Source organism: Myotis yumanensis, unplaced genomic scaffold, assembly GCF_028538775.1.
Source record: "Myotis yumanensis isolate MYYU_CA2020_CCGP unplaced genomic scaffold, mMyoYum1.0.hap1 SCAF_9, whole genome shotgun sequence".
NCBI lineage: Eukaryota > Metazoa > Chordata > Mammalia > Chiroptera > Vespertilionidae > Myotis > Myotis yumanensis.
In genome coordinates this window covers 18,487,621-18,501,850 of record NW_027223760.1, presented here as the reverse complement: position 1 = coordinate 18,501,850, position 14,230 = coordinate 18,487,621, and the positions used below count along the sequence as shown (strand labels likewise).

Here is a 14,230-nt window from a genome sequence, read left to right as displayed (position 1 = left end):
GGGTTTAATCTGCCTCTCTCATTAAACCTCTAATTTTAGTTTCCTCATTAGTAAAATGGGGCTAACTAATCACAGTTCTTCCTTAATAAAATCATTGTAAGAATTAAATTAGAAATATATCCCTTCCCCCCATCCCCTCCCCAGTGCTGCACCCCACTTTTGTCTGTGGGCACGGGCTATGCACATATGCATATACATTTACTGGTTGATCTCTTCCCTCCCTCCCCCTTCCCTCTGAGGCTCCTCAGTCTGTTGCATGCTTCCGTGTCTCTGGATCTATTTTACTCATCAGTTTATTTTGTTCATTAGATTCCACATGAGTGACAGCTAAACTTTAAAAATATGTATTAAAATATATAGATAAAGTGCTTAGTAAGAAAATACTTAATAAGTGTTAGCTATTACTTTAAGGCAGCCACATTAAATTTGTTACTACATTTGAAATAGGAACATAAACGATCCTTTCCCCCAATTCTTTATAAACCTCAATTTAAAGAACGTATGATGATAGGAAAAAAACAAAAACAAAACACCAATCCAACCCTTCTCCTGAGTTAAAAGGGGGAATTATTTTAATAGCTCCCGACTCCCTTTTCTTTTCGGTTGCCAGGAAGCTAAGAGCCAAGTTATAAATTTAACAAAAAGCAAGCAGGCACCGACTGTTGTACATCTGGGTTCTCGTTTGTCAAGATCTTCATTCTCATTTCATATTTAAGTTTTCTATAATCCTGATTTCTTACATCTGTAGCGTAGAGAGCTGTGCTCTCTCACTAGTGGACAAGGGAGCTGGGAGAGCGGTTAGAGTCCGATTCCCTTTCAAATCTAACCCGCGGTAACAGCGGTGCTCGCCCCTGGCCCCGCCCCTCCTCCCCTCGCCCTTTCCCCGTCCCCACTCCCCAGTCCCCACTCGCCCCGCCCATCCCCTGATTCTGCTCCGCCCCCGCCCCGACTCCACCCCGCCCCTCCTCCCCTGGCCCTTTCTCTCCCCTCCCCAGTCCCCAGTCCCCACTCGCCCCGCCCCATCCCCTGAATCCGTTCCGCCCCCGACTCCGCCTCATCCCGCCCCTCCGCTGCCATTCTTTCCAGCGCGAGAACCTTCTCTTCTCGCGAGCCGCGTTGCTAGGATACTGCGGGTAACAGAGCATCCAGCCGTTGCGGACCTTTCGGAGCCCAAGAAACCACTGGGACCGAGTCGCCGAGTTCCCTGTCGGGTAGGAGGACAGGCTCCGGCTGCACGCTCCGGACCCAGCCGCTAGACCGGCCTTGCCTCGGGGATCTACCAGCGCTGCACTCCGAGGTCTCTGCCGGGCGCTGATGCCGCCTGGGCCCTGGGGACTGACTGGCCCGTCGGAATGTCCCCCCTTTGGTTTAAAAGCCGTGCAAAGCATCCTTTCTTTCTGGGTTCCCTTTCTGGCTCCGCCTCCGTGGTTTGGGATTCGGAAGGAGCAGCCTCTCGCTAGGAGCCGTACCTCACCTCCCACCCCCGGGAATAGCATAGCAGCAACGTGTGTGTGTGTACCCAGCGCTGGCATTAGGACACGTTGAGCCATCCATGGTCCATGTTCAGTCTTTAGTAAACAGAGGGCGTACAGACGTTCCTCACCGGCACTCTCACACCTCCTTTCCTCCCCTGGTTTTGCTGTGCCTTTTAAAAGAATTTAAAACTCAAGTCTGTTTGGTAGAAAGCAAAACTGGACCCCTGCCTTGCTGCTTACACTCACATTCTAGATCTATCATGCTTGCAGGTGGAAGGGGGACTTTTTTTGGGCACGTAATCATAATGGAGACACTTTTCTTTTATAACAATTTTCTTTTAAAACAAATTTCAAGATTAAGACATTTACTTTGAATAGATAATAGAAATAAATGATAAAACATTTAAATAGTTCTGCCTTCAATCCATCCGTGTCCTCCAGTTCACCTTCTAGAGGCGCCCTCCATATACAAATACGCAGTTGTACCTGTAAAAATGCACAGGCTGGTCTGTGCTTTTGTGCAAGGTCATCAAGAGGACCTGACTGTGGGTTGACCCTTGAACTAGATAGAGAAATGGGAGGTTCCTCATCCACTCCACTGTCCTTGGAGAGTAATGTGTGTTGAGACCGTCTGGTCTGTATACATGACTTGGCAGGAGTAAGGTCCCTATATAAAATCTTAAATTTTGGTAGGTGATTGCAGAGATCTACTCCTCTTTGCAGCTGCCCAAGACAAGCCTCCTTACTTATAAAAATTGCCGCCTATCACTCTGGCCGGGTAGCTGACTTGGTAAGAGCATCATCCAGATACACCAAGGTTGTGGGTTTGACCCCAGTCAGGGCACATACAAGAAGCAAACAATAAGTGCATAAATAAATAAAACAACAAATCAATGTTTTTCTCCCCCCCCCCCCCTAAAACAAAACAAAATAAAACTGCTCTGTTGCGGTTTTGGATTTTACCTGGGGAGCTCTTGAGTTTGTGAACCAATAGCTTTGCTTTATCACTTCAGTGAATCATGAATATGCAGCCTTTCAAATTGGCTTCTTGTTTAGCATACTTTGAGATTCTTCCATGTTGTTGTGTGTATCAGTAGTTTATTCCTTTTTATTGGTGGGCAGTATTCCATTTATGAATGCATCACAGTATATGAATCCATTCATCAGCTAAGGAACATTTGTATTGTTTCCATCCAGTCTTTGGTGACTAAGAATAAAGCCTGTCTAAACTTCTGTGTACAGGTTTTGTGTGAATGTAGCTTTTCATTCCACTTGGGTGAAGGACACAGATTGCTGGCTTATAGAATAAGTACATATTTAATTTTATAAGAAAATTGACAGAATTACCCCAAATGCTGCACCCGCCAGTGTTCATTTTCACCATCGAGATATAAAAGCCACTTGTCTTCATACTCACTACCCCTTGATAGTGTTGAGCTAAAGAAATACACCAACGTATATTAACTATTGTAATAAGTGTATAGTGGATCCTCATTGTGATGTGAGGTTGCATTTCTCCAATGACTGATGACATTGAGCATCTTTTCATGAGCTTGTTCTCAGGACCAGAACTAGAATGAGGTAATTGAGGCAACCGGGTCCAGACTTTTAGGAGGCATTTATTCTCAGGCTCAGGTCCAAGTGTCGAGCCCTGCAGGCACCACACTTGCCCCAGCCTAGTCCAGGCCTTGCTGATTTTCCTTCTGTATCTATTCTTTGGTGACGTGTCTATTGAATCTTTTACTCTTTTTTTAACGGTTAATTTTTTTTTATTGAGTTTTGAGAGTTTTCTGAATATTTTTGATCCAAGTCCTTTATCAGGTGTGAGTTTTGCAAAAAAAAAAAAATTATCTCCCAGTCTATGGTTTGTCTTTTTATTTCTTTAGTTGTGTTTTTTGAAGAGCAGAAGTTCTTGATTTTGTTGCTGATTTAAAAGAGCCATCTTGGCCATTTTAGGGGGGACCCTCCAGATAGAAACAAGAGCTTTACCCTAGACTCTCCAAAAAGGGCAGATAAGTATGTTGCTGAGTTAGGGTTTGTTTAGATACTCTCTTTCTAATCAGGCCATTGAGCTCTGTTATGGCAGAAAATAACCAAAGGGAAGTTTTGTTTTAGTGGGTGAGAGCCTAAAGAAGTTTCTGGAATTTTTTAAAAATCGAGGTTTTGTTCAGTTTTTATCTCATTTCACTTCCCCCCGCCTTTTGTTTTAGAATTTTAAAACTTTAGTTATTTTATTTGTTGTACTTGAAATTTAAACGGTATTTTTAAACAGTATAAGGAGTCAAGAGCAGTTTATTTTCATCTTTCCAATTACATGTTTTATTATATAATATTTCATTTTTTTACTATTATTTTGTGTTGACAATATGTGTTTATTTGCTCATCTATTCTTCTTGAACTTCAGACTTTCACTGGACTCATTTCCTCCTTCTTCAAGTATATCCTTTAGGAGTTCCTTTAGAGCAGATATCTTGAAGGTAATTTATTTGTAAATGTATCTATTTTCTTTCTTGAAAGATTATTTTGCTGGATGCACAATTCTAGGTTGATAGCTATTTTATTTTAATTAGTACATTGTTGCCTTGGCTTCTATTTTTCTAATGAGCAATCTGCAGTGATTTTCTTTCTTTTCTATTAATGTCAGAAAATTAATATGATTCAAAACAGTAGATGATATGTCCTTTATCACTGTTTGCTTTCCAGACCTGCTCTTTGTTATGATGTAATTTAACTACAATGTACATGGCTATGGATTAGGTATATGCTATGCTTCTTGGACCTGTGGATCCATATATTTCATTCGTTCTGAAAAATTCTCAGCCATTATTTTTTAGGATATTTCCTTTTTTTCCCCATTTTTCTGTTTTCTTCTGGAACTCCAGTTTGAAATATGCTAGATGAGGGCCTGGCAAATTTTCTGAAAAGAGCTTCACAAGCCACATGCAGTCTCTGCATATTTTTTTAAAAATTAAATCTTTATTGTTCAGATTATTACAGTTGTTCCTCTTTTTTCCCCCATAGCTCCCCTCCACCCGGTTCCCACCCCACCCTCTGCCCTTACCCGCCTCCCCCACTGTCCTCATCCATAGGTGTACGATTTTTGTTCAGTCTCTTCCCCCACCCCCCACATCCCTCCCCTCACCCCCAGAGTAGTCAGTCCACTCCCTTTCTATGCCCCTGATTCTATTATATTCACCAGTTTATTCTGTTCATCAGATTATTTATTCACTTGATTCTTAGATTCACTTGTTGATAGATGTGTATTTGTTGTTCATAATTTGTATCTTTACCTTTTTCTTCTTCTTCCTCTTCTTAAAGGATACCTTTCAGCATTTCATATAATACTGGTTTTGTGGTGATGAACTCCTTTAGCTTGTTCTTATCAGTGAAGCTCTTTATCTGACCTCCAATTCTGAATGATAGCTTTGCTGGGTAGAGTAATCTTGGTTGTAGGTTCTTGCTATTCGTCACTTTGAATATTTCTTGCCACTCCCTTCTGGCCTGAATAGTTTCTGTTGAGAAATCAGCTGACAGTTGTATGGGTACTCCCTTGTAGGTAACTGACTGTTTTTCTCTTGCTGCTTTTAAGATTCTCTCTTTGTCTTTTGCTCTTGGCATTTTAATTATGATGTGTCTTGGTGTGGTCCTCTTTGGATTCCTTTTGTTTTGGGTTCTCTGCGCTTCCTGGACTTGTAAGTCTATTTCTTTCACCAGGTAGGGGAAGTTTTCTGTCATTATTTCTTCAAATAGGTTTTCAATATCTTGCTCTTTCTCTTCTTCTGGCACCCCCATAATTCGGATGTTGGTATGTTTAAAGTTGTCCCAGAGGCTCCTTACACTATCTTCATATTTTTGGATTCTTTTTTTCTTTTTGCTTTTCCTGTTGGGTGTTTTTTGCTTCTTTGTATTTCAAATCTTTGACTTGATTTTTGTGATCCTCTAGTCTGCTGTTGGAATTTTGTTTAATATTCTTTATTTCAGTCAGTGTATGCTTAATTTCTAGTTGGTCCTTTTTCATAACCTCGAGGGTCTCACTAGATTTCTTGAGGGTCTCACTAAATTTATCTGCAGTTTCACTAGACTTTTTGAGGGTCTTACTAAATTTATCGGTGGTTTCTAGAAAATTCTTGAAAAACCTTATAAATGTGGTTTTGAACTCTATATCCAGTAGTTTGCTTTCCTCCATTTCTGTCATTTGTGACTTGTTTCTTTGTCTCTGCATTTTTTATGCTTCCCGTTGTTGATAGAGTGGCTTTTTGTGCTAGGTGTCCTATAGGGCCCAGTGGCTCAGCCTCCCCAATTACCTGAGGTGGACATTCTTGGTGCACCCCTTTGTGGGCTGTGTGCACAGTCTTGTTGTAGTTAAGCCTTGATTGTTGTAGGTATCACTGGAAGGAATTGACCTCCAGGCCAATTGGCTGTGAGAATTAGCTGTGTCTACGGTGGGAGAACTTCTGTGCTGGAGACACCCTTAGGGGCAAGACTTGCTTCAGTGGGGCTTTGGTGCTCACTGAGTCTGCCCCCTGATTGTGTCCCTTATGAGGAGTTGTAATCTGGATGGTCCCACTCTGACCACTGGGTACACTGGCTCTTGGATCTCTAAGGAGGTGCTAATTTAGCCTCTGCCTGAGGCTACCCAGAAGGAGCTATGGAGAGATCTGCAGATTCCTCTTTGTTTGGGGTTTGGAGGTGCCCAGATGAGGCCCAGCTGTGAAGCAATGCAAGCTGCTGTGGGGCCTTGGGCCTTCTTTTGGAAGTTCTGGGTCTCTCTGACCCAGCTGCAGTTTGTTAGGTAATTTTCAGATTGCAAAGGGCCAGGCCTTTCATATGCAAAAGCCTCTGCGCACAGCTTGGGTGGGGCGGGGTCTCAGGGGATCAACGGGGAGGAGCAAGCTGCTATGGCTGCTCCTCAGTCCTACCCTAAGAGGCCTCGAGTCTCAGTGTCCCGGTAATCGCTGCAAGCACTTCTGAGAAAAAGCCGCCCTCGAGTTCCAACCGATGCCAGACAGTACAATTTCTCCCCGTATGAGTCTGGGTTCCCAGAGACTCACCCAGAACTGGAGTTCAGAGATGTCAGGAGCTTGTGTCTCCCTCCCAATTGAAAAAGATAGTCGTGTCCTCAGTTGCCAGCCCTTTCCTCGTTTGCCTCCGTACCTCTGCACTTTACTTCCGCACCTCCTCTGAGTCTCAGTGTGCTTTTCTCTTTTCTTCTAGTTGTAGAATTTCCACTCGGCCAGCCTTCCTGTGGTTCAGGATGATGTCCGTTTTGTCTTTTAGTTGTATTTTTGAAGTGGTTGTAGGAGACAGCAATTTCCGGTGTTTACCTATGCCACCATCTTGGTTTCCTCTGCATTTTTTTTTTTAAATTTTATTTTAGCAATACAAATCCATTCTTAGCTCACAACAAGATAGATGCTTAGCAGAAAAACACACTAGACTTTCTTTTACTCTTTTCTATGGCTCTTAAACTCTCATATTTTTCATATCCTTATCTCTTTGCACCATTCTGTAAAACCTCTATCTTCCAGTTTATTAATTATCTCTTCAACTCTAATGCTATAGTCACTGGATTCAACAACTATATATTTTTATTCCACATATTTGATTTTTTTTTTTACTGTACAGCCCCCTTCAGTGCTCACAGCCCAAGGGTAAGGAGGCTGGGCAATGGTTTGAGGCTGCAACTTCCTCTGGCATGGGTCCACTATGAGAGGGCCCATAGACACATATTTGATTTTTTTAAAAAAATTGTCATCTAGTAGCCAGACAATTTCACTAAGATTAATTTTTTTTTCTCCATAAGGATTTGTGCTTCAAGTGGGAACCCCAATCACAACTTTCCCATATCACTACTGTTCCAGATTTTAATCTTCCCTCTTCTGGTTGCCACAGAAATCAGCCTCAAGGTTACTTCCTCTATCCCTCCTTCCTGATTGCCAGCTTCTATAGGTTGGCTCACTGCTCACTAGCTCCTCACTACCCTGCACCAGCTCCTGCCTCTGCAGCTTGGCTCTGGGCTGTCCTGGTCCACCCAGACCCAAGCTCCTGGATGGCGTCATACTGTTTTCCAAGGCTGGTTGCGGTAGCTCAGGCCCTAGTCAGCTCCAGGATCAATATTTGATTGTTGATATAGGTTTTGGGAGGGGGTAGAGGTCATTGGAGACCTCTGCTAAGTCTTGTAAAAGCAAAGCTACTACAAACAGTGTGTACCATCCAGGATGTAGTTGCTGTGTGAGCTGGCAGGGTCCTTGGAGCATCCGATCAATTGTAATGCCAGAGCATAAATTCCATGGTAGTTTTGTATTTGAGGGTGTCCCAAAATCCACGCAAGAAGTAACTTTGATAGAAAACACAGGTTTATAATTAAAAATTGTAAATTTTTTATTGATTCATAAAGTATACAGTATAAGGTTATGTATGGAATAGCATCCATAAAAACTGGATTATCATGTCGCGATAGCGAGCACCATTAACTCTTATTGCCTGAGCAGCCGAATTTTCGAAGAAGAATGGTCCGATGATGCCTCCAGCCCAAAATCCGCACCAAACAGTGACACGTTGTGGATGCATTTGTTTCTCAACAATCACTCGTGGGTTTTCTGAACCCCAAATGCGACAATTTTGTCGATTAACCAAGCCATCAAGATGAAAATGAGCCTCATCGAAATTCAGCCACATTTATGCAAAACGGTCATGGAAAATTTCAACAAAAGAGTGCATATGTGCCAGCCAAGCCGTGGAGACCATTTACCCGATATGCTATTCCATACATAACCCTATACTGTATACTTTATGAATCAATAAAAAAATTTACAATTTTTATGAACATTAATGTATACCAGCAATGAATGTGATATTTGGTATATATGTTTTTATGTATAGTAAATGCATTAATTTTCTCAGTTCAGGAAAATGTCTAAAGAGTTAGAAGAATTGGATCTTCTGGATACTCCTGATGCAACAGAAGAAAGTGATGATGCTTATGAGACGATCAAGATTCCAGTTATCTCAGAAGAGCCTCCAGAGTCAGATCAAACTGAAGACAATGGATCCGAGCACGAATTGTCTGGCGATGTCCTTGAACTGCAAGCTAAGGAGCAGAGTGACCAGAGCTCTTCAAGCCTGGCATCCAACGAAGAAATTACGACATCTGAGCAAGTTTCAGATTACAATCTCACTGAATCTGATACAACCAGTCGGTATTCCAAAGATTATCAGATATTGTTGGATAGAATAGAGGCTATAAGAGGCACTCTGAAGACAGCAGTGGTAGATGCTACAGCAACAGGTATTACCCAGGGAAGATGGGATAATTCTTATCCTCATTTGAAGAAGGCTTCCCTTTTCTTGTTTTTGCTTCAAGATTTGCTTTGCATTTGATTTTACCCTCCCCTTTCCTATACACCAAATGTCTCCAGCTAAACCACTTGAATCTCCTAACTACATGTGAAGCTTTTCTATTCTACAGTATCTACTCTCCCTAAATAAATGAACATCTTTAATTTTAAAAGGATGTTTATCTGTTTTTTTTTTTTTTATCCTGTTTTTAAAATGTCTAGGGATCTTAGGAAATGGCAGATAAATTCTTGGGTATAATTGTAATTCTTTTGCATGCCAGTTTGGAATTAATTGTAAGGGGCTAGCAAACAGTTGGGATGGGAACTTGACCCCAGATTTCCCAGTTTCATAGCCAGTGCACACATATCATGTTGCTTTTACCAGTGTCCAAATTTCTGCATATTGTTACCTTATTTTTAGCTTCAGAAAAATCATTGTCTTTCATTACAGTTTAATTTTAAAGATATAATGTTGGTGGCATGTAGGAGTTATTACTGCATTGTTGGTACCAAAGCAGAGGGGGCAGCAAGAAAGTGATTGCACAGAGTACCTTTCTACTTGCCTGGTTAACTGACTACTGCTTCTCCCCTTTGTCCATAAGTTCTGAGAGAGTTTTCATCCGCAGGGTGAGAACGTGAGCCATCACTTAACAACAATTACAGCAGTTTAGTTTGGCTGGTAAAATGTAGCTTTTGAATTCAGTGGAGTAGTTTAACCTTGTGAGGCTTGTCCACATAAGTTAAGAATGAAAAGGAAGACAAAGAAATTAATCAAGCCCAATTACACCTAACTGAGGTGTTATTCTTCAATTTCATTATTCAGTGTAAACTGGGATTCATTTTTTCATATTTCTGTGATTCCCTCATATTGTAGCTTATAACAAACTCGTGGTGATTTTTAAAAATATTGTCTTGGCCGTGAGGCTCACAAATTCCTCAACACACCTCCCTTCCTAAATTTAAAATATATTTATCATCGAAGTTTGAATCCATAAAACAATTAAAATAGCCTTCTGAGAATTTAACATCTGTGGAAGTGTTCTCTTTGTTGACAGAGAACTGTGAAAATAAATTTTAACAAGTTTGAAGAACCTTGGCATCAACAATGCCTAGCTGAATTTTATCTTGGCATTACTGATGTCTCATTTAGTTTATGAAAACTGTCATATCAGACATAAGAAATATACAAGACATTTTTGGCTTCCAGTGTGCACTCTATTCCATATTACCTTTTCCATCTTCTTCATTAAAATTTAAAATCTGTAGGTGAAAAGAAAAAGTTTACCTGCAATAGTTTTTAAATACTGTATTTCCTTCCTATAATTTGTGAATAGACAATCATTTTATAATGACAGTTTTTAAAATTTTCAAAGTATCTTGATCTCCTTTTTATAAAATGGGGAGTGAACCACATAATGTCCATTTTTGTGAAAAGTGGGTTTGTGTAGTTATTCCAGATTTTGTGTGTGTGTAGGTATTTCTGATATTTGCAAAACTGATTTTGTGTTTTCCATTTTGTCAACTATACACATAAATTATGAGAAGAAGAATGGATTTAGTATGTGATATCTTTTGTAGTTGCAAGGTCAAAGAAAAATTTCTTTGAAAATTTATTAGTTTTTCTTAATTTCATGAATATGCGCTGATTTAGTGATGTATGATATCAATATGTAATTAAAGTATTGGGACATCCTCTAAGCCTCAGGGTCCCTTTCCAGTACTACACAAAAACGCTTAATTTTCTATGTCTACATGTGAGTAATATATAGCAGATAGTGGGAATTTTTCAAAGCAGTTAGTTTTATTTTATATTTCTCCCGATATTTTGAGCCAGGAGGTAATACCGAATGTGCACTGATCCTCATGCCAGGGAATAGAAGACAGATCTGAACTTTGAGCTGGCATTGGGGAACAGGTATTCATCATCAATGTTAATTTTTGAGATTCTACATTGGTTATCAAAGCAAAAGCTTGCAACTTCTAATAGAAAATGAAAAGTAACTCGTATTATGGAGGTGCAGGCGGTGGGGGAATATGGCAGAAGCACCTGCATTCTATGTAATTAAAAATTGTTCCATGATTTTCCATCTGATTATTGACTGTAGGTTGCTGACCCTTGTTTTGACCATGATTCTTTCTTTCCTTTTTTTTTTTAAATCTACAGTAAAAGTTGTACTTCTTCCTGTGTCCCAGGAAATGATAATGCCTTTTAAAATTGACAGCAGTTTTAGAAACCTCAGGGACCATTTTTCGTACATATTGAATGTGCCATCTGATGTACTACAGTTAAGATGTGGAGGTAAGCTTGGAAGCTAATACAATGTATCAAGACTTCTTTAGTGTTAATGATTTAATTGTTTACATGTAAATAATCAGGATATTTGATTTGTTAAACTAAGTATCTTGACATTTACTAATTGAATTTTATGTTGTGGTTATGTATTCATTCATTCAACATGTTTTTATTGAGGACATACTTTGTTCTTAATACTTCGCTCAGAACTGAAGATGTAAAGAAACATGAAACAAAATCCCTGTTCTCAAGTTGTTTATGGACTAGCAAGGAAGAAGATTCATGTAGTAGTTCCCACATAATGTGTATGCACAAAAAGCTGTGACTACAGGGAGGAAAGATTCTGAAAAGCTTCTTTTAGTGAAAATTATAATACTTGTGCTAAGTCCCAAAGAGGTGGGAAAAATTGGGACTTTTGGGAAGTGTGGCTGGAAGAAAACTATATATGGGAATGGGAGGAAATGAGGTTAAAATAAAATAAAGCATGATAGAGCATGTATAGAGTAAGAAGAGGGCTAAAAATAATTTATCTATTAGCCTTCTATACATTAAGGTCAATTCACATTCCCACAATGTGCAAGTTTATTTATATTTTGTGGGCAATATTGAGCAGCCCACTTTATAGTAGCTTTGTGTCATGAGAGGATGTAATCTTTGTAGCTGTGATGGAGTTAACCAGAATAACATCTATATCTACACTAATAAAAGAGAAACATGGTAATTAGCGTACGACTGCTACCCTTCCCATTGGCTAATCAGCATATCCTTATGCAAATTAACTGTCAGCCAAGATGGCGGCCGGCAGCCAGGCAGCTGGAAGCGAACATGAGGCTTGCTTACTCCAGTGACTGCAGATTCCAATGTTCCCCGCCTGACTTGCTGGCCTCTGACCTGGCAGTTTGAAACATTCTAACAAATATAGAAGCTAAACAAACGGCCGGGATCTCAGAGCTGGAGTTATACATTGTTTCAATTATAGAACGCTCAGCAGCGGAGCCTCAGAGCTAGAGCCAGAGCTACAGCTGGCCCAGAATAAAATAAAAAAAAGAGAAAAAAAAGGAGCGGTTGGGAGCTTCAGTCAACAACCACCAGCCTGAAAGCAGCCCTCAGCCCCTCACCCAGACTGGCCAGGCACCCCAGTGGGGACCCCCACCCTGAAGGGTGTGTGATCAGCTGCAAACAGCCATCATCCCCCCATCCAGGCTGGCCAGGCACCCCAGTGGGGACCCAAGACACCCTTCAGGGCAAACCAGCCAGCCCCCAAGCCTCTATCCTATATAGTAAAAGGGTAATATGCCTCCCAGCACCGAGATCAGCGGAGCCGCGAGGCCTCCTGGCACCGAATCAGCGTGACAGGGGGCAGCGCCCAAACCCCCTGATCGCCCTGCGGCTCTGTGTATGACAGGGGGCGGGGCCACAACCTCCCTATCTGCCCTTCTCTGTTCGTGACAGGGGAAGGTGCCCCAACCCCCTGATTGGCCCTGCTCTGTGCCTGATAGGGGGGAGCTCCCCAATCCCTTGATCACCCTGCGGCTCTGTGTGTGACAGGGGACGGCGCCCCAACCCCCTGATTGGCCCTGCTCTGTGTGTGACAGGGAAAGGCACCCCCCCTCCCCCCAGGCCCTGCTCTGTGTGTGACAGGGTAGAGCCATAACCTCCCCATCGGCCTTGCCCTGATTGTGACAGTGGCTGCGCCCCAACCCCCTGATCGGCCCTGCTCTGTGGGTGATAGAGGGCGGTGCCCCAACCCCCTGATCTGCCCTGCTCTGTGTGTGACAGGGGGCGGTGCCCTAACTCCCCTATCGGTCCTACTCTGTGAGTGACAGGGGGGAGCTCCTCAACCCCCTGATTGGCCCTGCTCTGTGCATGACAGGGGGCAGTGCCCCAACCCCCTGATTGGCCCTGCTCTGTGCGTGACAGGGGGTGGCGCCACAACCTCCCCATCGACCCTGCCTTGAGTGTGACAGGGGGCGGTGCCCCAACCCCCCAATCGGCCCCACCCTGAGCGTGACTGAGGGTGGCATCGCAACCTCCCAATTCGCCCTGCTCTGTGCATGACAGGGGGTGGCGCCCCAACTCCCCAATCAGCCCTGCTCTGAGCCCGGCCAGGGGCTGCACCTAGGGATTGGACCTGCCCTCTGCCACCCAGGAGCAGGCCTAAGCCAGCAGGTCGTTATCTCCCGAGGGGTCCCAGACTTCGAGAGGGCACAGGCTGGGCTGAGGGACCCCCCCACCCCCCAGTGCACAAATTTTTGTGCACCGGGCCTCTAGTATATATATAAAAGCCTAAGTGACAGCTATGACTGGTCAACCAAATGACTGGTGGCTATGATGCACACTGACCACCAGGGGGGCAGATGCTTAATGCAGGAGTTGCTGAGCTGCGGTGACTCGGCAGCTGCAGTGACTTGGCAGCTGTGGTTCTCAGGTGATGCACCGGGAACCAGAGAGGAGGGGGCCCGATTCCAGGGTGCATCACCTGAGAACTGCCCTCTTGCAATCCGGGACCCCTCGGGGGGTGTTGGAGAGCCAGTTTCGACCCGGTCCCCGCAGGCCAGGCCAAGGGGTCACACCTGTGCACGAATCCATGCACGGGCCTCTAGTAGTTAAATAAATGTTTCTATAGACTATGTTTATGTCTGCACAAATCCTAATATTTTATTTTATTTTTTAACCTTTGTCCCCCTTTTTCCTCCATTGACTCCCCTTCAGCCCACCCCCACTCCCTGCCCCAGGCCTTCACCACCCTATTGTCTGTGTCCATGGGTTATGTATATATGCATATAATTTCTTTGGTTGATCTTTTCCCACCTACCCACCCACCCCCCACTGCCTTCCCTCTGAGATTCTGCACTCTGTTGTTCCATGCTTCCATGTCTCTGGATCCACTCTACTCATCTGTTTATTTTGTTAATTAGATTCCACATATGGCTGACTGAAATCATGTAATACTTGTCTTTCTCTGACTGACTTATTTCACTTAGCATGATACTCTCCAGGTTCTTCCATGCAGTCTCAAAGGGTAAGAGGTTCTCTCTCTCTCTTTTTTTTTTTTTTTTTTTTTTTTTACTGCTGCCTAGTATTCCATGGTATAAATGTACCACAGCTTTTTTTATCCACTTGTC

The 14,230-nt window shown here is 42.7% G+C and overlaps 1 protein-coding gene and 1 pseudogene across 2 annotated transcripts in view; one reads left to right on the top strand and one right to left on the bottom strand.

Annotated features, from left to right (window-relative positions):
* The window catches only part of IQUB (IQ motif and ubiquitin domain containing), a 78,382-nt gene that overhangs the window by 5,530 nt on the left and 58,622 nt on the right, over positions 1–14,230 (top strand). Inside the window, exons 1-3 of one of the 2 annotated variants that reach the window (XM_070423820.1) lie at positions 1,153–1,297; positions 8,379–8,763; positions 10,977–11,111. In XM_070423820.1, coding sequence (XP_070279921.1) covers positions 8,388–8,763; positions 10,977–11,111 — 511 coding nt within the window. In that variant the 5' untranslated portion in view covers positions 1,153–1,297; positions 8,379–8,387. Of the gene's footprint in view, positions 1–1,152; positions 1,298–8,378; positions 8,764–10,976; positions 11,112–14,230 lie in introns of those variants that run through there. The other variant, XM_070423819.1, reaches the window with a different exon arrangement.
* Positions 7,091–7,205, bottom strand: LOC139017104 (small nucleolar RNA SNORA42/SNORA80 family; annotated as a pseudogene).